General features: G+C 45.0%; 1 protein-coding gene across 2 annotated transcripts in view; it reads left to right on the top strand.

Annotated features, from left to right (window-relative positions):
• Positions 1–25,622, top strand: part of SMAP1 (small ArfGAP 1) — a 1,000,428-nt gene that overhangs the window by 488,122 nt on the left and 486,684 nt on the right. For both annotated transcript variants that reach the window (XM_086926470.1, XM_086926471.1), the window contains one exon: positions 24,214–24,294. In XM_086926470.1, coding sequence (XP_086782596.1) covers positions 24,214–24,294 — 81 coding nt within the window. The remainder of the gene's footprint in view (positions 1–24,213; positions 24,295–25,622) is intronic.

Raw genomic sequence — 25,622 nt, forward strand, 5'->3', positions numbered from 1 at the left:
GGCACCCACGGTGGTCATGTACTGATGCCATCTGTTGTGTAAGAAAGCGCTGTATAATGCGTTTGGAATGCTAGTGTTTGGTTCACTGTAAGTGTAAGTGGGAGAGGTTCCAACACAAGCGTTGTAGAAATGTCAAGGTAGGCTCCCTGTGAGGTAGGCAGATTTCTCGCTATGGATGGATGGATGCAGCCAAACCCATGCTAAATAGATGGCGTACAAAGATGCAATAATACATAACTTTTGTAACCTTGTAGGTTTTGGGATGGTGTCTGGAGGGATCGTTGGTAGCTTTCTGGCATCCGGGGGGAGTCGTTTTCAAAAATGTCCTAAAAACAATAGTCTGTGGTCTTTGTTGGCTTGAACCCTTGGGCCCTGTTGGGACTTCGGAGTTTGCTACTAAAGAGGTGGGGTCTAGTGAAAAATATTCGGAATGGTTGAACTGTTCACTTATTAGCTACTTCAATGTTGTGTTAGAAAAAAAGCCTGAAATCTTACAGCCTTTTATTTCACATGATTTGCACTGTGCTATTGTCACACAGGTAACTTTACGAAATCTTCTAACTTCAGTCACAGAAAGAAAAGTAATTGTAGGAAGACAAACTGACTTTTGACCTGTGCCTATGAAAGCCATCAAATGTGATAAGATAAAAAGATTTAAAGGCACCTTTATTGTGAGCAAGCAGAACACCTGTTGTTAACTTGCCAAAAGAGGTGAGTAGGGCCTGAAAATAGCTCGTCCTGATTAAATGTGGCTTGAAATAGCGAGTGGATTTTTCTAGCCCTGTCTGCCGCCCACTGCGTTGATAAGGGATTTCTTACCTGATGACACGCTACTTTCGCTGTTTTTGAGGGACATGATCCGATGAGCAGACTTTGGATGTTTGGAAGCATTAGGGGAGAGGAGGAGGCAGAATGTCCTTATTATGACTGGAGTCAGGTGCGCGACTGGAACCTGACGGACTGCGAGTAACAAACTGAGATCGCTGTTTTTCCTGGTGAATTTCCATACTGACTTTGTGCCATAATTTTTGTGGACAATGGAGTTCTACAGTAGATACTATTGTCACAAGTGCATGGAAAACTGCCTTCCGGCATTGAAGCTTCTCCTCGTTTTTAACTAAATGGGGGCCCCCCACTAGCTGGAGGCCTGAAATATTGAGTAATGGGGTCCTTTCGGCCTAGTACCGGTCCCAATTGGACTTGGACAAAGGGACCTTGGTACATGCTTTTATATACTAGTTGGGGCTGCTCTGCCCCCTCTTCAGCCTGTCCTCTCCTGATGCATAGCCAGCCAGCCCCGCCCTGGGGGACTAGCATCAGAGTGGGGCCTAGGCCCTTCCAGGCACCCAGATGGCAGATTATAGTGTGGATTCCTGATCAACGAACATACGGCTGTCCTGAGTTTTTCCTGAGCGCAAGTAAAGACTGGAGTTTTTTCCTAATACTGTGTCACTAGTCTTTATTGTTGTGGTGAGTTTTCTGAAGTGAGTATGAAGTGAATATGTCATATTGGGGGCTTGGATGCACTGCGTATTTGGATCGGACGATTGCGTGAAGGCATTGCCTCCCCAGACAGTCACCCATCCCTGCCCTGGTCCATGTTGTGGTAGTGTGTTTGCTAGTTGCTTTCCTGCTGTGCGCTCGGGTTGATCTGGGCATGGTTCCGTGGATGGGGATTTTGTGGGGACTGGCCCAGGCATATTGATCTTTGCTCATGATAAGCTTTTAGGTGGCACTGGGCGGCCATGTGGCCCATTTGGTGACAGTAGTAGCACTCTCTGAGGTCTGACTGCTGCCAGCCCCCTGACCTCTTCCGCCATGAATGGGTGGAAACTCTCTGGGGTTTGGCGGCGATGCTCCCTTCAAGACTGGTGCTAATTGCATGCTTGCGGCCAACGTGGTCCCCTTGAGAGAGGTCTTTTTTAACTTATGTTTGACCAGCCCTAGCAATGTCTCTTTTGGCTTGCTCCTGTTTTTACCTGCTTCTTTCTGTAGCAATGTAATATGTGGGCTTGTATTTCCTGCGAAAGTTTGGTGTTTAAACCTACTACACTATCCGGCCCACTCTGTATTTTGGTGAGCACTCCTTTTTTTGAGGATTTTGTAGAAGAATGCAACTCGGGTGCCTGATTCGGTCCATGGCTGTTTCTCTTGACCTCATTGTTCCCTCATTCTGTCTAGAAAGTTGGTCACGGTTTCCCCATGTTTCCTGGTCTCTGCCAGCAATTCTCCTACGTCTGGACGGGCAGGGAACATTTCCCTCAGGGCCGTCCATATGGGATCTCCCCCGGCATGCCTTCCGCGATGGCTACATCCTCCAGTTTGAAGGATCACTCCTCTGGCCAGGGTCTATCATACTGGCCTCCCTTTTAGTCCAGCGGGCTTGCAAGTGGAAAAATGATCACGGAAAGACCTTACTGCCTACACTAGATGTCTCTAGGGGTCAGCTTGGTAGACCGGTGCGTTCAGGGGGAGCAGTGGACATCCTCGTTGCTGCTCTCCTCGTGCGCGTGCAGAGGTGCAATTCTACTTCTCCTATCTCTTAATTGAGTTTGGGCTTGGCTACCCTGATATTTTATTTCTTGGTCGCCCCCCTCCTATGCTGCTGATCTGATGGCGTTCATGTCCCAGTTAGGGTCCTTCCTTCAGGGTTTACCTAAAGCTCCTCTCCATGTGGGGCCCAAGCCCTAGGTCCGCTCTCCTCCGGGGAAAGGTACGTGTTCTATTCTTTCTTTGTGTCTCCCAGGCGGGAGCGCTCTTTCTCTTTCTCTTTCTCTTTCTCTCCCTCTCCCTCTTCCTCTCCCTCTTCCTCTCCCTCTCCCTCTCCCTCCCTGTCTCCCTCTCCCTCTCCCTCCCTGTCTCCCTCTCCCTCCCCCCTCTCCCCCCTCTCTCTCTCTCTCTGTCTCTCTCTGTCTCTCTCTGCCTCCCTCTGCCTCCCTCTGCCTCCCTCTACCTCCCTCTGCCTCCCTCTGCCTCCCTCTGCCTCCATCTCCCTCCCTCTCTCCCTCCCTCTCTCCCTCCCTCTCTCCCTCCCTCTCTCCCTCCCTCTCTCCCTCCCTTTCTCCCTCCCTTTCTCCCTCTGTCTCCCACTCTCTCTCTCCATCACGACTGTCCTCTAACACCAGCTTCCTCCTACGCTCTGTGCTTCGTGGGGTTCACTCAACAGGATCTTGTCCTCCAGCTCACTACCTGTCACCTCTTCTGCTCCCTGGGCATACCCTGCTGGAGTGTATCCTACAGCACCCCCCTCAATGCCGTACCCGGAGGGCTGGGACCCCCTCCGCCATTACCCCCCACCTGTGGTATCACTATCCAGTATTGCTACGAACCACCCAACTACCTGAGTGCTCTGCCAGATGGGTTGGAGTGTAGTCTTCCTTCGTCACTTAGGGCTTGGTGGGTTGCATACGGGGAATGGGGGGGGTCGAACTTCGGGGGATCCTCGCACTGAACTGGGATAAGGCCAGATTTGTCTGAGTTTGGCGATCTGTCAACCTACCTGCCCTAGATCTAGTGGTTTGCAGCCCGGTGGAGGACCCTTCGCCTCCGTAACCGGCAAATAGGTGTAACCCAGTGGGAAGGGCAAGGATGGCAGGCATTAGAGAGAGCACCTCTGTACATGTATGTGGTGGGGGAGGTTTGGACGTCTTGTTTGAGGATTCTGAGGCAGAATTGTAGGTCGGGCCACTTCAAAGATGGCCCACAGTTCTAACAGTGATGCTCTTTTAGTCTTCTTCTGCTCTACATAATTGGTCTGAATACATGTCCTTTGTGCTCTATTATATTGGTGTCGAAGGTTCCCCCCCTCAGGCCAGAGAACGCATGCATCTTAGTGTGTGTGCGCCATTCATGGCAAAATTGATCTAACTTTTTAGCCTACATGGGGAATCTAGTTTGCATGGGATTTAAAGGCGATTCCAGGATGACTTGGAAACATTTTAAGGGATAGTACACTCCTAAATTCTCAAGGCTATTTCTATAATCCTGAATTCTACTTGGATCGTGAGAAAAATCTGTACAAGGGATTATACCGGAAATAACTACTTTTACTATGAGCTCAGCTTAGGATCAAGATGCATCAAATGTAAATTGTAAATTGATACTTGTATAGCGCACTACTCACCCGCAAGGGTCTCAAGGCGCTGTTACGAATACCGCTGTGGAACCCATCCTGGCTTTCCCTGTGAGGCGTCCACCCCTGGGCACCCCCAAGGTGGAGGCCAGGCATCCTTAGCGTTGTGGGGGACGTTGTGGAGATTAAGCAAGCCATTGCCCAGAGTTGCAGAGTTGCAGAGTGGGACTCCATGATTGGAATAGGCACCGAGGCGAGAATTATCAGGTCTGTGGAATATTGAGCCCAAGACCCGCCGAGGCGGGGAATTGAACCCTGGTCCCGGGCTAGACCTCTGCATCAGTGTCTGCCGCTCTAATCATTGAGCCACACTTCTCCTTCTCCATCAAACAAACTTTCACAATACATAAACAGATATGATAAACAACAACCTGTAAAAAGTGCAATGATTAATTCAAAACAGTGTAAATTGTACTTTTAGTGGCGGAATAGTAAATATGCAAGTGGAAATTTCTTCATACACACATAGAACTGTTAACAAGATCTAACATCCAATATGAAACACAGTGGCAATTTTTATTAGCACCACAACATCAAGAAAAAATTCAGCAATTGAAAATCACAATGCAAGTAGAAGAGAAAAAAAGTGACAGAGGAAAAAAACCTTAGGCCGCTCAATAATGAGGGGAAGCTCTGAACGGTACATGAAACTCAGTGAGCCCGATAGTCTGTCAATATCGGCACTGTGTGTGTAGTGTCCATGAGATGTTCTGATTGGCTGAGTGTTCCTGCGTTAGTGTAGCATCTGACTTCATGATGTGTTGGGAATGCTTGCACCTTTGGCCAGACGTGTTTTATTGGGGCCAATCTCATGTGGTGTTGCTGCCTATCTATGGAATTGATTTGGCCTTTCCTATTTGCATGCGTGTCTAAGGGTTATGTGCCCCCCCCCCCCCCCTCCGTGATATGTCAATCACAGTCTCAATTACAGAAAACCAGCCACTACTTAAATTGTAGTTCTGCACATCTGCCTCTGATTTTCACACTTGCTGCAATATCTCATGCGTATGTTCAGCAATGTTTGTGCCATGTTTGAAGCACGTCTTTGAACCTCATGGGTCTCAGTCCATATAGGCTGCACTATATTCAACCCCCTATTAACAGTGTACTCTAAAATGCAGCCTGGAGCATGTTGCAAATTATATGAAGCATTATATAAATTCCGCCGTTGTCTGCTTCCTGTATTAGGATGTCTTGGTCTATCTTACATTTTTGTAGTGCTTGCTACATCTCACTGTGAGTTACATTGGTTTTATTAAGGTACTAATTTCTCTCACTATTATTGCACTGCTTGTCCCATGGTACAAATGTGTGGTTTGAGACTACTGTTGAAACATAATACTGGAATGTTGTTTAGATTATTCAATATGTCCTGTAAATCCCCATTGAACCCTAATAGTGAAATCAAGCAATGTACATCTCTTACATCAGAGATTATCTGCTCAGATACGGTCACCCTCCCACTGCAAGGTAGAGGAGTTGATATGTTTGAACAAAATACACTTTTTCATTTCAAAGTCCTTATAAATAAATACAAGACCACAAGTATATCTGTAAGCAAGCATGCATTCCCCAGGCAAAAAAATGTCCTTTGTTTTGTACATTTATTAAAATCCGGCCCAGTGTGCGATCGGCTAAGTTGACCACTAACATTGGATCAAATTCAGTATTAGTCAAAGAATTAGGGGTGACACCCTTGGGCTAAGTTAGCGCTTTATACATTTTATATTCATTCATTCATGCTACTTGTTATAGCATCAGAGAAGTAGTATATATCACTTGTATTTGAATTATTACTTTTTAATTTTATTCCTTCTCTTGACCTCACAGCTCTGTAGGTAAATAACTTTTTTTCTTTTAACCAATGTTAGTGTTTTGTATCCCAGTTTTTAGTATTTCATAATTATTAGTTACTTCTTTTAAAATTCTCTCTTCAATTACTTTTTCTAACAATTGTATATCTTCTCACGGTTTTATGGATTTTTGTTCAACCTGCTAGATAAGGATTTTTATCATTAGTGAGGCGCTATTATGAAGTTGGGTAACCTCATGGGGCCCTTTAATTGTCAAGATGTTTCCTTAGGGTGACCCCATCCCACTATTTTGATAATTCTTGCTTCTTTAGTCTTTCTAGTTTGATGAATTTGTTTCTTTAGCAATGTTAGTCAATGTGTAAAATAGTTATTATGCTAATTCCTCCCTTGTTGTCATTAGAGGAAGAGATATTTTGACAGTTGTATTAATGGTGTTGAGGTGATAGCCGAGCCACCAAATGCATCGCTATTTTGCAGTAGATGGTGGTGGTGAGAGTGTTGCATCATCTACTCTTCCCAAAGTCATGCAACCTAATGTTGCTCATCTCCTTGGTCAAGTCTCTCAAAAAGCCTGCAAACAAATAACTAAATAGAAAGAGGAGTGGCACTCTCCAAATGTGTGATGTTCCACCTTCCATGGGTTCTTTTCTGAGTACAGTTTTTATAGTGGTGTCCGATTAGATATATTTGTATTAATAAACTTTGGTTCATCAACACCATCAAATTCCTTTTAACCCCTTGCATGCTCGCGATGACCAGGAGCCGTCACAGTGGGCGTGTGCGCAGGATGGCCCCCGGCCGTCCATATCCCGCCCACTCTGTAAAACCCCTGCGCAGCATGAAAATTCACGCGGCTCGCAAGGGATAAAGTATTCTTCTTATTTGTTTCTTCAGAAATATTTATATTGTAATTATAGCCAACGTTTTCCTTCCAAAGAAAGGAACTTCTGCAGGGCTTACGATAAAAAATGATACAACTATGTTAAAATTTCCCAAAACTAAATTTTTTAAAAACAATTCAGAGATTGCGACATGACAGATTAATACTTTCTTTAACATGCTAGTATAATTTGTGTATTGTAATCCTAATATAACAAGACCTTTGAAATGTTGACATTTAAGTTATGCAAAAATCAAGACTGAATACATGATATGCTTCCAGATTTCTAGGTCTGAAGTGATAGGAAGGAATTAATACACCACAAGATTCTTGTTAGTTATGACTACTCTATCGTAACATTGAAACCATCAAAAGTGTACCTCCAAAAGAGATGATGTAGCCCACTTTACATGCAAATAGTTTGTGTACTACACATTATCCATATTTCCACCTATAGTGCAATTTATAACAGTCCTTGCAATATATGTAAAAACGATGTATGGAACCTACTATAGTTATAATCACTGTGTTGCTTACCCTAAAAGGTGAGCATTTTGAAAATGTAGTGAATATGCTGGGTCTACAAGACACTTGTGGTGCTTCCTAAAGTGTAAATCGTGCAGCAGGGGGAATGCTAGGTCAGTTTATAGAATGTGCATAACCATGATGGTACAACCTATTAGTGAAAAGTTCCCAGCGGGTCCTATGGGTATCTCATAATATGAGATGTACAGACTTCTCTGTAATTATGGAATATACTAAGCAACACCCAATAACTTACTAATTCATTTTGTGTGTTCTCCATGTTTGGTGCCCTTCTAAGGTAGTTTTGGTTAGTGGTAGTGCTCAATTGTGAGGGAATGAAAAATTTCCTATCTATCATAATGGAAAATTTCAATTCTATTAGGGACTCGGAGGCGAGTATTATGCTATCCTTTCTTCACTTTATTGAATAGAAGCCATTTCACAAAACACCAACAACTACCATTCCCGTGAAATCTTGGGAATGCCAAAAGAAAACTGCAAATCCAATAGGAGAACAGTCCCAGTGTTCCAGCCAGTCGGGGCGATCCAGTCCAGCCCATAGTCCTTCAACTGTGTCTGCTCTGCCTCTTTTGACTCGTCAGAGGCACATTTTGTTTACGACTCTAGTTTATTCGCAACTATTCCTACAACCAAAGGACATAGTTTAGCCACAGCCCATGATCAGGGTTGAACCTGTAAGCAAGGCAATGAAATTAAATGTACAAAGCGAAGGCAAATCTCAAACAGGTAAGGAGTATTCTAGCCGAAAACATCCCTAAAACATGAAGATGCGGTTGGGAAGGAAAATTGAGGTTGGCCACTCCCCTGCTAAATTCGGAGAAACTAGGGAGCCTGTGGAAATCTAAGGGGTTCGATAAGTGTAATCTTATTGGGATCACCCAGATAAAGGATGTTTGGGGAGGAGACACGATATACACGTTCGAGTCTCTTAAAAAACAGTATAGTCTGCATGATAATGAGCACTATCGATATCTGCAAGTGAGGCATGCTCTCCTAACCCACATACCCAGAGATGCAGTGCTACCGGAGGCGTCACCTCTCGAAGACGCGGGTGCTAGAAGGACCCATTCCCTAGAAGACTATTTCCTTGATATATAGGAAACTGGTCAATAACATGGAGAATCCGCTGGGGCGAATCAGAGCTCAGTGGAGTGCTGATGGCTTGGAATTGGACGACGAAGATTGGGTGGAGGCAGTTTCCTCCCCGAAGGTTGGTGCGAATGGGGCAAGGGGGGAGTGGAGAGTGTAGAAGAGAATGTGGAGAACCTGGCACCTTTATACATATTCTCTGGCACTGTGCGGTGATACAGACATTTTGGACGAAGATCCATGATGAACTAAAGAGGTATTGGGAGAGGTAATACGACCAGAAGCCCGAAGGTGTCGATTGAATGTGTGGGAACCTACCGATTTGAATGTGTACCAGAGGCAAAGGGTGACGCTGACATATATGGTGGCTAAACGAAATATTGCTCAGCTTTGGGGAGCAAGTCAGCCGCCTCGAGTCTCTAGATGGGCCGAAGATCTGGACTGGTGTATTGAGGTTCCGTGACAATCATGGTGGTGTTTTCTTACTCGTTCGAATATGGACGAGTTTGGTATCTATGAACCGCAAATGACGAGTTTAGTGGGTGTACGCGTTTTCGCTACGCTGGCCTGAACCGTTCATCTTATTCGTGGGTTTCTCCATCTGAACCCACGGGTTCCATTTTAGATACGGCATCCATTTTGTCTCTTGCCCTCAAGTAGCCAGCGAACGGACACTGTCCGCTTCGTGACCCTGGGATTCCCAAGCTCTTGCGGAAGACACGTGTTCCTTTGAGGGTGTCTTTATGACGAGGGGGATGACACTGCAAAGGCAGATGGCTCCGCTCGAGGCTCATCTTGCTGTGCCGGTCTATTGTTTCAGCCGTGCATGCATTAGGCACGAATCCTTTGATCCTGCAATCGTGTTTCCGATACTGCCCCCTACACTCTTTTTTAATCTGTTGTCTATCTCTGTCTTCCTTGCACCTGTTTCTGTTTCTGTCTCTTAACTCGTTTACAGCTAGAATGGAATGTACTTAATGATGGGATAACGTACTTTTACAGTTGGGAACCGGCAATGCTACTGTAATTATGTTCTGGGCTCCTGAATACATGATAGCAACCCTTTTGAAGTTTACTGTGGGAACTGAATTGTAACCTTTTGTTCGCCATGTTGTGTTATGACTAAAATATGTATAAAAGGAGCGATCCACTGTTGCAATTTGAAGCAGTCTCCCAGAACCTACACGTGGTGTACTTCTTGCGATTTCTGTATTCCCTGCAGTAAATAAACCTTGATCTTTGACGCCGAAGGAAGTGTCCCGTGTCTCTGTGATTTGTACGCCGGAACAGGTAACCCACGAAGGTTTCAGGTGTTGTCCCCTGGCACCGCTGGGCCTTAGAATAGCCCAGTCCTTCAGTATGTTTAGGGAGAAATCAGTGTATGTGCCCGGGAAGGTCTGGGGGGCGTGGAACAGTCACAGAGGAGAGATCTGTGAACCACCAACACCACGACTGGAATCGGAAGCGCAGGAATCCCTATGAACCTAGTACAAAATATAGCTGCATGCGATTCTGTACTTGTGAATTTTGACCTATGAGATTAGGAACGTATGGCATCACTTGATGTTTTTTATTTATGTATTATTTTCCTTTTTGTAATGTACTTTCTTTTGCCTTTTGTTAATAAAAAGAGTTTTTTAAAAAAGCATGAAGATGCATTACTTACGAGTCACTGGCAGGATACGCCATTTCAGAATCCGCAGTTGGGATAATCCTCATCTCTGAGTCCTTAATAGAATGATAAATGTTCTAGTTATCGTAACGGAAAGTTTCAATGCTATGTCAGGACTGGAGGTGAGGATTATGCTAATGCAAAGATTACTTACCACCAAATTAGCCATATCAAGCACTGGTTTGAAATAGAACCTTTTAAAGGTAGAATCGGAAGACCAGTCCCCTGCATCGAGGATTTCCTCCAGTCAGGCGAGGCCCTTAGAGAAAAGGCCTTTGCAGGCATTGCACTCCACGCTGAATGAGCACCAAAAATGCACAGGTCAATCCCTGCCTCCTGCATTACCCATTTTACCCACCGATAATAGTGGGAGAAGACACCACCTTATGATCTTTTCTCAAATCAATGAGAAGCTGTTTCTCGCCCAGAGGACAGAACTCTGCAGACATCTCCTCATACGCCTTAACGCACCCCACAACGCACAATTTAGGAGAATCAGGAAAGGCTGGTGTAGGAAATAACCCTAGTACCACATTTCTTCCTTCTGCGGACCGTGAGAGTTACCCCAGAAGGTGAAAAAGTGCGCCCCATGATATCCAGGGTTAGCATATCTGAAATTGTTCTACAGAAAATTTGACAGAGCAACATGGCCAACTTCGCTGAGGGTTCCTTTCTGGACAAGAAGCAATTGGGCTGCCATGACAGGAAAAGGTTAAGAACCAGGTTGACGTCCCAAAGTGCCGAATACCTAGGTTCTGGAAGAAGAGACAGTCTTTTACCTCTCAACAGGCGACACACAAAAGGGTGCCCCCCTGTGAGAAGCTGGCCTGGTATATGATGTCCACTAAGGTAGGTGGGCCTCTTGCACCAGTCCAGACAACCCATATTCTGATTTAGGAGGTCTTAGACAACCTTAGAAGCTCTTTAAGTGGTAGCTGTGGAGAGCAGTCTTCAGGCTTAGTCCAGAAGGAGTGTAATGCAGCTTGTTTTAACCGAATGCAGTCTTGTAGTATAGACTAAGTGAAAAAGAACCAACAAGGTCTTTTAAAAAATATGTATTTATTATACAATACTCTCTAACACATAGAAATATCTCCTACCCGGAGATATACACAATGCACACAATACTTCAGCAAAGAAACACAGTAAATGGCACATAATGCACAGTGGACCCCAGGGAGGGCCAAATCATATAGTAAGAAAGTGGTAGAAGAACCACGACTGTGGTCAAGACAAGGTTGAGAGGACGTAGAAGTGCATGGGACACAAGGAACCACCCAAGGTAAGTAGATAGGGAGCCACGGAGAGCGTGTGCAGTATGGGAACACGACTGCGTGCTCCGTACAACTCTATGGGTACGTCGTTGCTGGATTTTCATAGTTTAATGACCTTCCCAGTGGACCCTGAAGAAACCCTGTGGAAGACAGAAGGTTGGAGAACCACCCCACCCATGGATACCCTAGTACACACGTTACCTACACCAGAGAAGCTAGATGCATATGTGTGAAGTGGTTTTGGAAACCGCCTTCGAACCCAATGGAGGAATTTGAATTTTGAATTTGAATTTTTAAAAATGTATAGAGCGCACGTTCACTATGCAGTTTCTTGTCGCTAGAGGGATTCCTGGGTGAGGGAAGGACACAGAAGACTAGGGACTAAAGGCTTGCTGGAACAAAAGAGTCTTTAGGGCCTTGCGGAACTCCATATAAGAGGGGGAGAGTCTGATAGGGAGCGGGAGAGTGTTCCAAAAGGTGGGCGCAAGGACCGAAAATTTCTGGCCTCCCGATGTTTGTTTCTTGAAGCGGGGAGTAACTAATAAGGATTTAGTGGATGAGCGTAGATCTCTAGGAGGGCAGTAGTTGGTGATGGCAGATTTGATAAAAGCAGGAGCCGTGCCCGCCCGAGCTTGAAAAGTGAGGCAACCAAGTTTGAAGAGGGCCCGTTGTTTGATGGGAAGCCAATGAAGAGCTATGAGGAGGGGTGAGGAGTGGTGAGATTTAGATAGGCCATGTACCAGGCGAGCTGCCTGTTTCTGCACCAGCTGAAGGCGTTGAAGTGCATAGGCGGGAACACCGTTATAAATAATGTTTCCATAGTCGATCTTGGCTAAGACCATGGCCATTACAATCAGTTTGAGTGCAGAGGGAGAGAAAAACCGGGATACTTTCCTAATAATACGTAGGGTAAAGAAACAAGAAGAAACAACAGAACTAATGTGGGAGTGGAGTGTCAAATGATGATTGAGTGTGATACCGAGGGTCTTAACTGAATGAGAGGGGGTGGGAGGTAGACCAAGAGAGGGGGTCCAAAATGAGGGAGACCAAGGTTACCACTGCCGCCAGTCAGGACCAGCTCTGTTTTATCCGGGTTGAGTTTAAGGTGGTTCGCATTCATCCAATCCCCGATAAACAGCATGACGGACTGGAAGCTAGTGATACCTAATGAAGGGGAGGAGAAATTAAAAATAAGTTGGAGGTCATCAGCATAGTTGTGAACTGTGACCTCCGTTTGTTGCAATGTAAAAATAAGAGGGAAAATGTAAAGGTTAAATAAAAGGGGAGAGAGAGAGGAGCCCTGAGGGACGCCACATTGCACCCTGCGAGGCGGGGCAGAAAATTCGGCCAGATGGACAGCCCGGACTTCAGGAAAGGGCAGATGCTGGAAGAGGAGAAAGCGTTCAATGGAATCCGAAGGTGGATTCAAGATGAGTGGTACATGCAAGCAGAGGGGACAGAGTCTTTCTCACTCAGGAGTGACCAGGAGACTTTCAAGACGAATGCCCTTCGATGTTGGGTGTTGCAGGATGGATTACGATGACCTTGGCTCTGCAGCTGTGAGGACCAGGCAACGCTGAGGAGGATCAGTATCTGTGCACGAGTTGTCCCACGAACAATGTCGATTGCTGAGGGGTCTATGTCGGGCCGGAGCACATACAAGCCTTGGCAAATGCAACCAACACAGGAATTGAAGAATGAGCAACGTCAGGCCCAGCAAGGTCCAGGGGACTCACCAAAAGCAGGGAAGTCAGGGCATGCTCTGATCAATCAGGGGAGCCCAAAAGGAACAAGTGTGACCCTCAAGTGAACCTACAGGCTGGAGGCACTGGAGTCGCAAGAGGATCTCAAGCAAAGAACCAAAAAATGCAGGCCACGATCACACAATGCGGTGTGGCTGAAGATTCTGGTCACTGGGGTTGCTCAAGGTCAGGGCTACTTTGAGCCCAAAAATCTTCTTGGAAGGAAGCCAACAAGCTTTTGCAACTGCAAGTTGACGTGCATCACAGGGGTTCGGTTATTGCAACACCCACGAGGGATACTGGCCTTAAACTTGATGAGAGGGCAGGACAGGCCTCGGGAGCTGTGGAAAACCACCTGTGTTGCAGAACTTTAAGGAGTCTGGAGGAGCTCAGGATCAGCAGACCCGTCGACTTAGGTGCAATGCCTGCGAATGCAGGGGATTGACTCCTTCACTCCTAGAGAGATTCCTTCAAGTGTCTTTGATGCTTCTCATGCCTTGGAAGGTTCTTGTATGATGCACAGACGATGCAGCAGACTGGAAGGGAGACGAAATCAGGCCCAAACGAAGTCCAGAGTGCCCAGACAGTTGAAGAAGTGGTGTCTGACCTTAATCTTATCCCACGACTAATCTAGAGACCTACTCCCAGGTAAGCCCTTAAGTACCCCAGGGAAAGTGTGGGATGATTCAGGGGACCTTCTCAGGGGAGGGTCTGGACAGAGGGGAGGTTACACCCAATTCCTTTGTCCAGTTTTGCGCCAGAGCTGGTTTAAACTGACTATGCATGAGGAAAGCAAATGTGCCCCTCATGCAGACTTAGTGGCCCTGCCCCAATAAACTAAATCCTGTCTAGGAGGTGGCCACACCTCCCTGTGACAGGATGCCTATTGATCTGCCTTCCCATGCTCGAGCTTGGCTCAGCAGCAGGAGGACAGAATCGTGTCTCTGATCGCAGCAACCATTTTGAGCTGTCTGGTTCAAGAAGGCTAGTACCGGGAACATTGAGAGCCTTACGTAGGGCTCTTCCAGTGCTTGGAATCATACTTCTCACACCGTTTATGGTGTGGACCTATGATTCCAACATGTTTGATACCAAACATGATCGGATTCGTTGCAGCCGTTTTTAAGATGGTCATCACGTAATTATGCTGTGCCCCTCTATCTAGTATATGACTGCTTCATTGAGAACCCGGGAGAATGGACTCCGTAGAGTCCATTCTGCATGAGCAGGACACCCCCACAGTCTACGGCGTAGACTGTGGGGGTGTCCTGCTCATGCAGGGGCACCCTCTCACTTAGAACCAAGCATTCTGCCTTCAGGTTTGCAAAGACCTGCTATAAAGGTGACTTATAGGTTTTAAGTGCAGTGACCCTTGATATAGTAAACCTATATCTTTAGTAAGTGGTGCTAGCACCAGCTTACACAGTTGCACTGACAGGCCTGTAGTTCCATTTTGAATAGTCTCTCATGGGTGGCATAATACATGCTTCAGCCCATGGGAGACATCAGGGGTACCTATGCCCTGGGTGCATTTACTACAATATACTAGGGACTTATAAGGGTACCCCAGTACCCAAGCTGGGCTGTATCCAAGTACTAAACACATATGTTTAGGGAGAAAGCAGATAGACTGGGGGCAGGATCCCAGTCAGACTAGTCCAATACAGCTTAGCACAAGGCAAAACGCGGGGGTAACCATAGAAGCTTACTTTCCTACACACACCCTCACCCTCAAACATGAGGAGATGAGAATAACCTTGCCCAGTTGAGTCTTCATTTTCTAAGTGGAAACATCTGCCTTTGACATGGTTACTCCCAGGTCTATGTTCCACTGTATAGTCCATCCCCTGTAGGGAAATAGACCACCTCAAAAGTTTTGGAGTTTTCACCCTCTCATCTGTTTAAGCCATAAGAGGGGCTTATGGTGTTTCTGAACAATAAAGTGAGTGCCAAACAAGTATGGCCTCAGCTTCTTCAGGACCCAGACCACAGCAAAGGCCTCCCTCTCAATAGCTGACCATTTTTTCTCTCTTGGGGGTCAACCTTCTGCTGATAAAAGCTACTGGTTGATCCTGGCCCTCTGCATTAAGTTGTGACAACACAGCCCCTACCACCAACTCGGATGCATCTGTTGGACAAGTAATGTTTTAGAGTAGTCAGGACTTTGCAGAATGGTAACAGTGCACATGGCCTGCTTAAGGTCATCAAACGCCTTCTGACAGCTACCTGATCACTGAACCTTATTGGGCATTTTCTTTGATGTACGATCATTCAAGAGAGTCACTATGGACTCCTATCCTTTTACAAATCTTCTCTAGTATCCAGTCAGGCACAGGAAAGCTCAGATCCGATTCTGGGTAGTTGGAGCAACCCATTCCATTATCGTCTGGATTTTGCTCTGTAGTGGTTGAACCTGGCCTCCACCTACCAGGTGTCCCAAGTACACAACCATACTCTGCCCTATCTGGCGTTTTTGGTTTGGCATCCTCAGCTAATCTGATTTGCCAATAGTCAGCGGTAAGGTCAAATGTACTTAAGAACATGGCTGAGGCCAAAGTGTCAATACGCTTGTCTGCCCTAGGAATTTGGTGAGCATCAGACCTAGTGACTGTATTGAGTCCCCTGTAGTCTACACAGAACCTCATCTCTCTTTTTCCACTCTTGGTGTGAGGTTTGGGTACTAGGACTACTGGGCTAGCCCAAGGGCTACCTGAGGGGGCAGTCACTCCCAAAACCAGCATCTTCTGGACCACTGTCGTGATGCAATCTCCGACATGGTCAGGCTGGCTGTAGATTTTATTCTTAACCGCTAGAGACTCACCTGTGTCCACTTCATGGGTACACCTGGTGGTTTGACTAGGTGTCCGAGAAAACATATACGTGAATTGATTGAGGACCTTCATGCAATCAATCTTCTGCTGATCAGTGAGGCACCCTGCCAAGGCTACTCCATCAACTAATCCATCATCAGGGTTTTGGGAGAGGAGATCAGGGACAGGGTCACTTTCTTCCTCCTGTCTCATCAGTTGCCATGAGCAAGCCCATGTTCGCCCTCTCAACAAAAGGTTTTAGCCTGTTCACATCAAGTACCCTGTGGGGACTTCTGGGAGTGCCAAGGTCCACCAAATAGACAACCTCACCCTTTTGTTCAAGTATGGTGTGGAGTCTACTCCAATTGTCCTGGAGAGCTGCTGGTGCCACAGGCTCCATTACCCACACCTTCTCACCTGGCTGATGAACAGTCAGGACAGCAGCTTTTTGGTCATGCCAAGATTTTTGGAGTTCTTGGTTTGCCTCCAGGTTTTTGCTTACCTTCTTCATGTACTCAGCCATGCGGGAGCACAGACCAAGTACATAGTCCATTATGTCCTGTTTGGGAGGTTTGAGAGGTAACTCCCATCCCTCCTTTACCAAACACATGGTACCCCTAACTGGATGTCCCAACAGAAGTTCAAGAGGGCTTTAGCCAACCCCCTTCAGAGGGACCTCTATGTAGGTAAAGACAAGGCAGGGTAGTAAGACATCCCATTTTCGCCTAAGCTTTTCTGGGAGGCCCATGATCATACCCTTAATGGTCTTGTTGAATCGTTCAACTAACTCATTGCATTGAGGATGGTAGGGTGTGGTGAATTTGTAATTCACTCCACACTCTTTCCATATTGCAGATATATAACTTGACATGAAGTGTGACCTCTGTCAGTTAAGACCTCCTTAGGGAAGCCCACTCAGGTAAAAAATCCTTAAAGGGCCCTTGCCACCACAGGAGCTGTAGTGGTCCTAAGGGGAATAGCTTCTGGGTATCTAGTGGCATGGCCCACCACCACTAGTATATAACTGTGCCCAGATGCTGTTGGAGGGTTCATGGGACCAATAATATCAATTCCAAACCCTCTCAAAGGGAAACCCAACCACTGGAAGTGGAATTAAGGGCTCCTTTGTGATGCCACCTGATTTGCCACTGGCTTGGCAGGTGGCACAGGAGCGAAAAACTTCTTAGTGTCCTCAAACATATGGGGCCAGTGAAAGGGAGGGACAAGCCTGTCCCAAGTCTTACTTTGCCCTATGTATCCTGCTAGGGAAATGTCATTTGCAAGGGTGAATAGGAACCCTCTAAACTTCTGAGGTATAACCAACCTCCTGGTGGCCACAGGCTTGGAGTCTGTACCTTCTGAGTAAAGAAGTCCTTTAATACCAGTGGATCCTATGGGACCCACTGACATTCCTAGCAGCCTCAGCAGCAGCTTGCTGTCTGAGGGGTTCTAGAGAGTGGCAGGTTTGCTCTTCCAAACTCAAATCTGCCCTAGGAGGGCTCCCTGCCCCCAAAAACACACTGATCAGGCTCAAGTTTATCTGGGGCAGTTCTTTACAGAGGCTAAGATCTCCCTCAAGAGGCCGACCCTCACTCTGAGTCTGGGGGGAAGGCACAGCCTTACCCTTCTTGCTCCTTTTTGTGGAAGGTACCTGGTCCAATGATCCAGGGCCTGTTCAGTGGAAAGCTGCTTTGCTTGTGACCTGGTCACAGAAAACACATTTGCAGAGATGCCCTAACATTTCTGCATGAGTCCTTAACCCTACTTCAACCCAGGCTGAAGTTTCCAAATCATTGTCCAACAAACAATCTACAGGTAGGTCTGAAGATACCACAACCTTTTTAGGTCCAGTTACCTCTCCCCAGCTGAGATTCACAACTTCCAAGGAATGGTCAGTCTTAACATTGTTAGCATTGGTCACTTGGTACATTTGTCCAAGTATGATCTGGTCAGGATACACAAGATTCTCTATCCCCATAGTGACACTGGCACCTGTGTCCCTGTAGACCATGACCTCTTTTCCATCTATTAAAGGCTGCTGCCTGTACTTGCCCAAGTTACTGGGACTGACTAGTAAGGTGGCAAGAGCCATGCCACCATCACAGAACAGCCTGAGCTGGAGTTCTGTGGGTCAAGCATGGGTACACCACCACCCCCTGGTGCACTAAAACTAAAGGGGAAACCCGTCTGGGAGCATGTCCCCTCAGATCTATGACCAAATATCTGAATACAGACTCAACCCCCCCCCCCCCCCCCCCCCCCCCCAACGTGAGAAGTGTATGGTAACCAAGCCCCAGTAACAGCCCTGGAAAAGTAGAAAAAGGGCCTGAACTGGCAATACAAACCTCTCAGGGATGTCACTTTTTGGGGGCAAGGTTCTGACACAGTTGGCGCGCAGCTTCGATTCCAGTGGAATGGCAGTAATGCTGATATGAGCGCAGCAGCGAACCGGCGCTCAGACAGCGCCACCTAGGTGCGGAAGGACTACGGAGCCGCCCCTCAACTCAGATGGCCGCGAAGGAGCGCACAGCGATCCCTCGGCCGTTATGAAAAAACTCTTGTGACGTGGTTAATCAAAGAACACAATGTCAGTAATAAACAATAATAACAAGCATTTAGGCATGCACTGCGCACAACAATATGAAATGCATATCAGGAGAGAAGGGAAAAAGCCACTTATCTCTGCTGCAAGCAGCGAAGAAATAGGCAGAGCAGACACAGATGATGGACTATGTGCTGGACTGGATTACCTTGATTGGCTAGAACAATGGAACTGTTCTATTGGACTTGGTGTTTTCTTTTGGCATTCCCAAGATTTCATGGGAATGGTAGATGTTGTTGGTATTTTGTGAAATGGCTGCTATTAAGTGAAGAAAGGATAGCATAATCCTCACCTCCGGTCCTGGCATAGAATACAAGTGCAAGATGCTACTATATTCTACCAATAGCATGTCTGTTTAGCATATTGTTTGTATACAAGACACAAGTATAAATACAGTTTAGTTTATGCTTACCTATCAAGTAGGATACTGACTGTTCAATAGGAAAGCCTCACTGGGTAATATTTACGACGTAAAAAGTGAATCAAACTGCATATCGGGTGCTTAAAAAATTATTTTTTGAGCATATGCTAAACTGACTTTATACTTGTGGCTAGTATACACTAGATACACTATGCAAGTGTACTACTAGTCTGTGAAAAGGTGTCTAGTATACGCGATATGCTATGCAAATGTACTACTAGTCTGTGAAAAGGCTTGTTTTCTACTTGTCCACACTCAACGATATGCCTTTAATTCCTTCCCTCCTTCTAATTTTGTGTGCGAATGGTTCATCAACCATCTCAGAGAATAGAGAGTAAAGAGAACCTGGCCTGATTCCCCTTTCTCTGCAAAATTGTTCTGAACCTCGCCCCATGACTTATTCTATCTAGTGCTCCCTAATATTTCACTCATATACATTTCTTCATTTTCGGCCATAGGCCGGTAAGTCTAAGGCTGCTCTCACGAAGTCTCAACTGACGGTCAAATGCTTTGTCATCATCTAGACTTAAAAGTACTGCTAGGATCATTTTCTTAGCTAATTCTGTACCCGATCAGCTTTCTGGCAGATCTTATCTGACCCTTCTCTACCTTTAATACTTGGTATCAGTGTATCAAATATTGTATCCACCTGTTGAGCTTATTGTCTGGTTATCTTAGTGAAGATTCCTAAATCTATAGTTAAAAGTGCTGTTGCCCCATAAAAGGCTACAGTCTTTGATTTTGGGGTGAGGGGATGTCTTCTTCCCTTCTAGAGGGAGAGACACCTTCACCCTGCACACGTTGGTTAAGTAGGTGTGTTGGGGGCCTCCCTATCTATGGAAGACAATTTTTACTGCAGTGCTCTGTCTCGGGTGTCTTAAGTTTCATCTTTTTTATTGCCTTGCGGGCCTCAAGTTTTGTATCGGCTCATCTAACTCCTCAGCCCAATTTGGAGGGAAGCAAGTCAGATGACTGAACGTCCTTTTTATTCCCATCAGTCTATTCATCCCCTCCTGTGTATAGCCACTGGTAGAGATGCGTAAAGGCATCTTGTGTATCTAATTTCCCCAGTTGCCATCACTCTTTTTTATCTTATTTGTCTTACCAATGTATGCTTTCACTCTTTGTTTGCATAGCCTCTTTGCTAAAAGAGTGCCCACCTTATTACCTTTCCTGATATGTTTGGACAAAATCTAATACCATTAATTCTGCCTTATCAGTCCTTACCAGGTTGCGTTAACCCTTAATGTGTGTGATTTTACATCTATTCGTTATTATGTGTTGTTTCTTGGCCTTCGTTTCCAAACCTTGTAACATTCTTCACCTATTTAGTTTCTTGTAATTCAGCATCTACCCTAGCTTCTGCTGCGGAAATTGACTTTCCTTGAGGTATCTCTTTAACAGTGTCCCAGTTCATTCTTGAAGATGTCTTTCTCCCTGTTGATATTGATGTTAGTCTGTCATTGTCTTGACGTTTTTATCTTTGTTCATGGGATCTCTGAAAAGTGTAGCTTCCATCTTGTTTATAGTGCCTTGAAAGATTTATTTTAAGGTGGCAAACTCCCCATTAACAAAAGCAGTTTCTCTCTCGAAGTATTCAAAATGAAAGAAGGCGCTTGGGACTGATCAATGAAGACATTTACAATCCCAAGTTAGGTGTGGAAATGGTTTGATTTATGTACCTCTCGCAGTGCACAAACGTAAATGTGCTCTTATACACCCATTTACGCAGAAGTAAAATTGCACCATTATTTTGAAGTAATATGTGGGAGTGAATGTGCTCCCAGCATGAAGATTGGGCATTTCAGAGCATCAATGACATGGAAGTTTGCTGAGATCCCGAAGATATTCTCAAATTTTCCAAGGCACATTCTACACTGTTGTCAACTATGTAGGTGTAGCTGCTGTGCTTGTGAACACGTCTGGAAAGCTGCCACTGTCTCAGCTTCTCAAAAGTACTCCAACAATTTTTCATAATTCTGAAAATTCGTAATTCAACATAAAAAATGAGGCATAAACTTACCAGGGTAGATCCCAAAATTAAGTATTTAATTAGTATTATTTTTTTTGGTCGAGCTGGTGTAAGCAGCGCGAAGCGCTGCATCAAGCGAAGCCTCTATTGTTATCCACTTGCTGGGAAAGTGGGACAAGGGATGTGCACGCACAGGGCTGTCTGCGATTTCAGCATGTGTGCGCGCACGTACAACCAGGCGCCGTGCACATCTCCTGTCCCGCTTGTAAGGCAAGTCAGCCCCCTGCAAACCTTCTCGCGCGCGCACACACACACACACACACACACACACACACACACACACACACACACACACACCCCCCCACGCGCCATGGTACAACTAAGTCAGCCTCTTGCAATCGCTCGCGCGCACACACTCACAGACACCCCCCCTACAACTAAGCCCCACTCACCGAGCTACAGGCTCTGTCACGCTCAAGACTCCGCCGCTCCTCCTTACGTGTGCAGCCACCGCAGGGCTCTCCCTCCGGCATGGGAGCCCCGCGTCACCACTGCTGCTCTCTGCCCGGCACTTGGTGGGCGCGGGCTTCCTTCAGAAGGCGGAAGTCCCGCCCCACGACAGACTTGTTATATCCTGGTTGTTGAATCCTTGTTCACTAAAGGCAGTATAGACGTGCAGGTCACAAGTTCCACATGTCAGTGTGTAATATATTGTAATTTTCAGCCATTTCCAAGCTTAGTCCTTCGATACGTGGAAAAACACGTCATTTATACAAGCTAAAAACAAAACATGATCGTTTGATATTTCTTTGTGGTTATGTCAATTAACGGCATCTGTATAATATTCCTTTGCCCTTTATTATACGGGGATGACGTCACCACTTGTGCCGCCACTTCCCGTGTCGTCATTGGGGATTAGGTATGATAATTAACGCCATATTTTATAGACATTCACTCCCACCGTCTGGCGCGCACCTGTGCGTGTCTACCACCCCCCACACACCTCCTCTGACCCCCTATCCACCCTATGGAAGTTTACCAAGTCTTTACTCCACCCGACCCCTTCTTTCCTTCTCTCTTCTTCCCTTCCTCACCTTTTTTTTTCCTTAGTGACCCCTCCTGCACTTATCCAAAAACTGGGGTAACAAGAAAATCCACCCACGTGGGAGTCTGTGCCGCCTCTTCACCTCTACACCATGGGCTCCAGGGGGTATCACGGCGTCCCCCCTCCTTCAGAGGCATCAACAAGCACCGACCCTCTTCCCGAGGCAGCGCACCCACTGTCTCCCCTCTGCTCCTGGGCAGCAGCACACCGTCCACTCGTCTTCTACAGCCGGGGCTGGGGGAGCGAGCACGTGTCTGCAGCAACAGCCTTATCAGTCTCTCGCAGGCTTGGACCCCCGCCCTTCTTAACCACATAACATCCTCCCCCCACACACACACTCTCTGCACTCAATGCAACATACTCTCCACACAATACCACTCTGCCACATAATTATATCTGTATGCTACATAATTACACTGCGCTCAACGCAATATACACTCCAAATACCACTCAGTGCCACCTAATTACATTACACATAATTACACTGCACTCAACGCAAGATACACTTCAAATACCGCTCAGTGCCACATAATTACACACCACATAATTACACTGCACTCAATGCAACATACACTCCAAATACCACTCACTGCGACATAATTACATGCCGCATAATTACACTCTACTGAATACAACATACACTCCCCATATTACCACTCAGTGCCACATAATTACACTCTTCTCAATGCAACGTAAATACACTCCACATAATACCACTCAGTGCCATATAATTACACACCTCATACTTACACTCTACTCAGTGCAACTTGAATACACTCTATCTGTCTAGCTATCACCCTCACTCTATCGCCCTCAGTCTGTCGATCACCCTCACTCTATCTATCGCCCTCTAGCTATCTATCACCCTCCCTCTATCTATCGCCCTCCCTCTATCTATCGCCCTCCCTCTATCTATCACACTCACTCTATCTATCGCATCACCACAGTATCACTCAGCACCTCCACAGCGCCACTCGGGGGCACCATATATTACTATGCGCTACTACAGCATCATTGAATGCCATAGCATCACTCGTCTCCACCAAAACATCACTAAACGCCACCACAGCATCAATCTGTGCAACTATTCAACAACAACTGGATCAAATATGTTCTCTCAATGTTTCAAGCTTTATTACAAATGTCACAAAAAGATGTTAATATTTCACTGCTGTTCCTGGATTTTCGTCACGATAAAATACACTGAACATTATCTTCACAAAAGTTATTTACAAAAGTTTAAGCTATTGTCATTATAAATTACAATAACTTTCATTTAAGTATTAATTTGTTTTAAAAATGTAAAGCTATTGCTATTTGTAATATCAATACATCTAAGTCGCGTAAAAACAACACATATTGCATTACAAATGTTATAGGTGTCACATTTGCAAAAGTTAAAACTATTGGCATTGTAAATGACAAAACTATTAAATTTGCTATTTTCAAAACCAACACATAAATACAAAATTTGTAATTTACAATACCAATAGCTCAAACTTTCCTAATGCGAGACCTATTGCATTGCAAATGCTTGTTTTAATGTGTAGCAAATGCCGAGCTTGCAGCTTCTAGGTACAACACATACATTTCTATAAAAAAATCAGTTTTGCATGGTAGCTAGGTAAATATTACAAATAATAAACAACACCAGTATACTTGTAGCAATCTGTTGAAAGGAGGGAAGCAATTGAATAGAGAGGAGGATAAACTGTGCAAGTTAAACATAAATAATAGCAAACAATGGAAATATCACATATATTTATGAATTAAGCCCACAGTTTAAGGCACATTGCCTTGTTCTGTTTAGTATTACATAAGCAATAAAATGCTTATTTCCCTATTGTGCTAGTCCCAAAATGGCGTAAGATTATTATTCTGTTTGCTGGACTAATGTATAATGTGTTATATTGCTCTACGGTCTTACTGTGCATTCCAAGGGCCCTTCCATTCACCAACCACGTAGTCCATCAAATTATTTTTTTAATATTGCAGAATGGAGTTGTTTTATTTATATTTCCCTCTGATATAGCGTTTTATAGCGATACCACAGTACTGCCTCCATTACAGTATATTAAAAATGTTTGAAATTTTCTTTGTGTATGAGCACTTTGAATAAGGTTTTCTTACATCTGCAACATTTCATTTTTGTAGAAAGAAAAGAAGAAAGAAGACAAAAAAAAGGAAAAAGAAAAAGAAATTGATAAGCCATTTAAACCACTGCCAGTTGAAAAGGTACACATCTTACATTTTCTTAATGTTCCCTGCTTGGAATTATTTTTAGGCTTTAGGTCCATGTTGTGATGTTTAATGGACATTTTTAGGAGCAAACCATACGGTTGAAAGAGTTGCCACGCTTCCATTATATCTTAATGGTTCACTCGTTGCATTTCCACTGAGTTTTATTGGTTATAAGCACATTGTGTTCTTATTGTGAAACAGTTGCAAGTTCCGTTATTGTAGTAAAAATATTGTATGTACTAGAATGAAAGACAAAACAATGCTGTTGAGGAGATTGTTTTCCCACAGTTAGAAGTTGTGAAGCTGAGTTTAAGATTTGATTTCATGCGGGGTTAGCTGGCATGCAGGAGACAGAATGACATCTTACTCTGTTCCCCAACAATAAGAGGTAAGTAGTATAATAAAGAGCATTACTCCTCGTGTTAGTAAAGTATTGTAAGGAATTTGTTTTTTGGATAGAAATTTGAATCTAAAATAGAGGAAGCTTGAAAATATTGTTTCTCTTGCTTCTGGGAACACAGAGGATCAACTGAACACCCCTAAACACCAACCCAGGTTTGATTTTTATATTATTACTCTTCTTAGTTGCTGCTACTGCGGCTCGGAGTCATCGGACTATGAAGCCCACTTTCTGTGGATATCTGATAGCATCCACAAATACATTTATTCTTAATCCATAGATTGCACTGCCAATTATTAGAAAGAACTGTTCCAAGTTGTAGGAGAACTTGCATCACCTTTAGCACCTGTGAATTCTATTCCACTGTCCCATGTGCTGATGGTCTTCCATTGATAAATTTTTGTGGGCATAGTTTGCACCCGTTAAAAATAATCAATTTATGTAATTTGTTCTGTAATCCCCAAAGAAACCTCTCTTGCTACTTGTCATTTTAACTTTGTCAATTTCCACTGACCTGTACCCAAATCTGACATGGGGACGAGCCTTGCATTTATACTGTGTTAAGTTGGCATGAGCTTATTAGAAGTTTAAACGCCATTTTTTCTTTCTGCTGTCTTTGCACACGGCACACATTATTATAAATGTTTAGAGTTTAGCAGAGTGTTTTGCTTCACACGAGAATAATATGTTTTTCTATATTAGTAGCCTTGCTTGGTAAGCTTTGTCTGCACAGTGAGTGCCGAGGCCTTAAAGGTTATTTCAACACAGTGGTTGTTGTTCGGAGTGATCAGCGCACGTTCTAGACATAACATATATGCAGCTGGGGCTTCTGATTTTGGCGCGTTTAATAACGCACTGCGTAGGCTTTATCACACACACACTTGGAGAACATTCGCATGCAGAAGAGTTGGTGCAGAAACTG

Source organism: Lissotriton vulgaris, chromosome 6, assembly GCF_964263255.1.
Source record: "Lissotriton vulgaris chromosome 6, aLisVul1.2, whole genome shotgun sequence".
NCBI classification, from domain to species: domain Eukaryota; kingdom Metazoa; phylum Chordata; class Amphibia; order Caudata; family Salamandridae; genus Lissotriton; species Lissotriton vulgaris.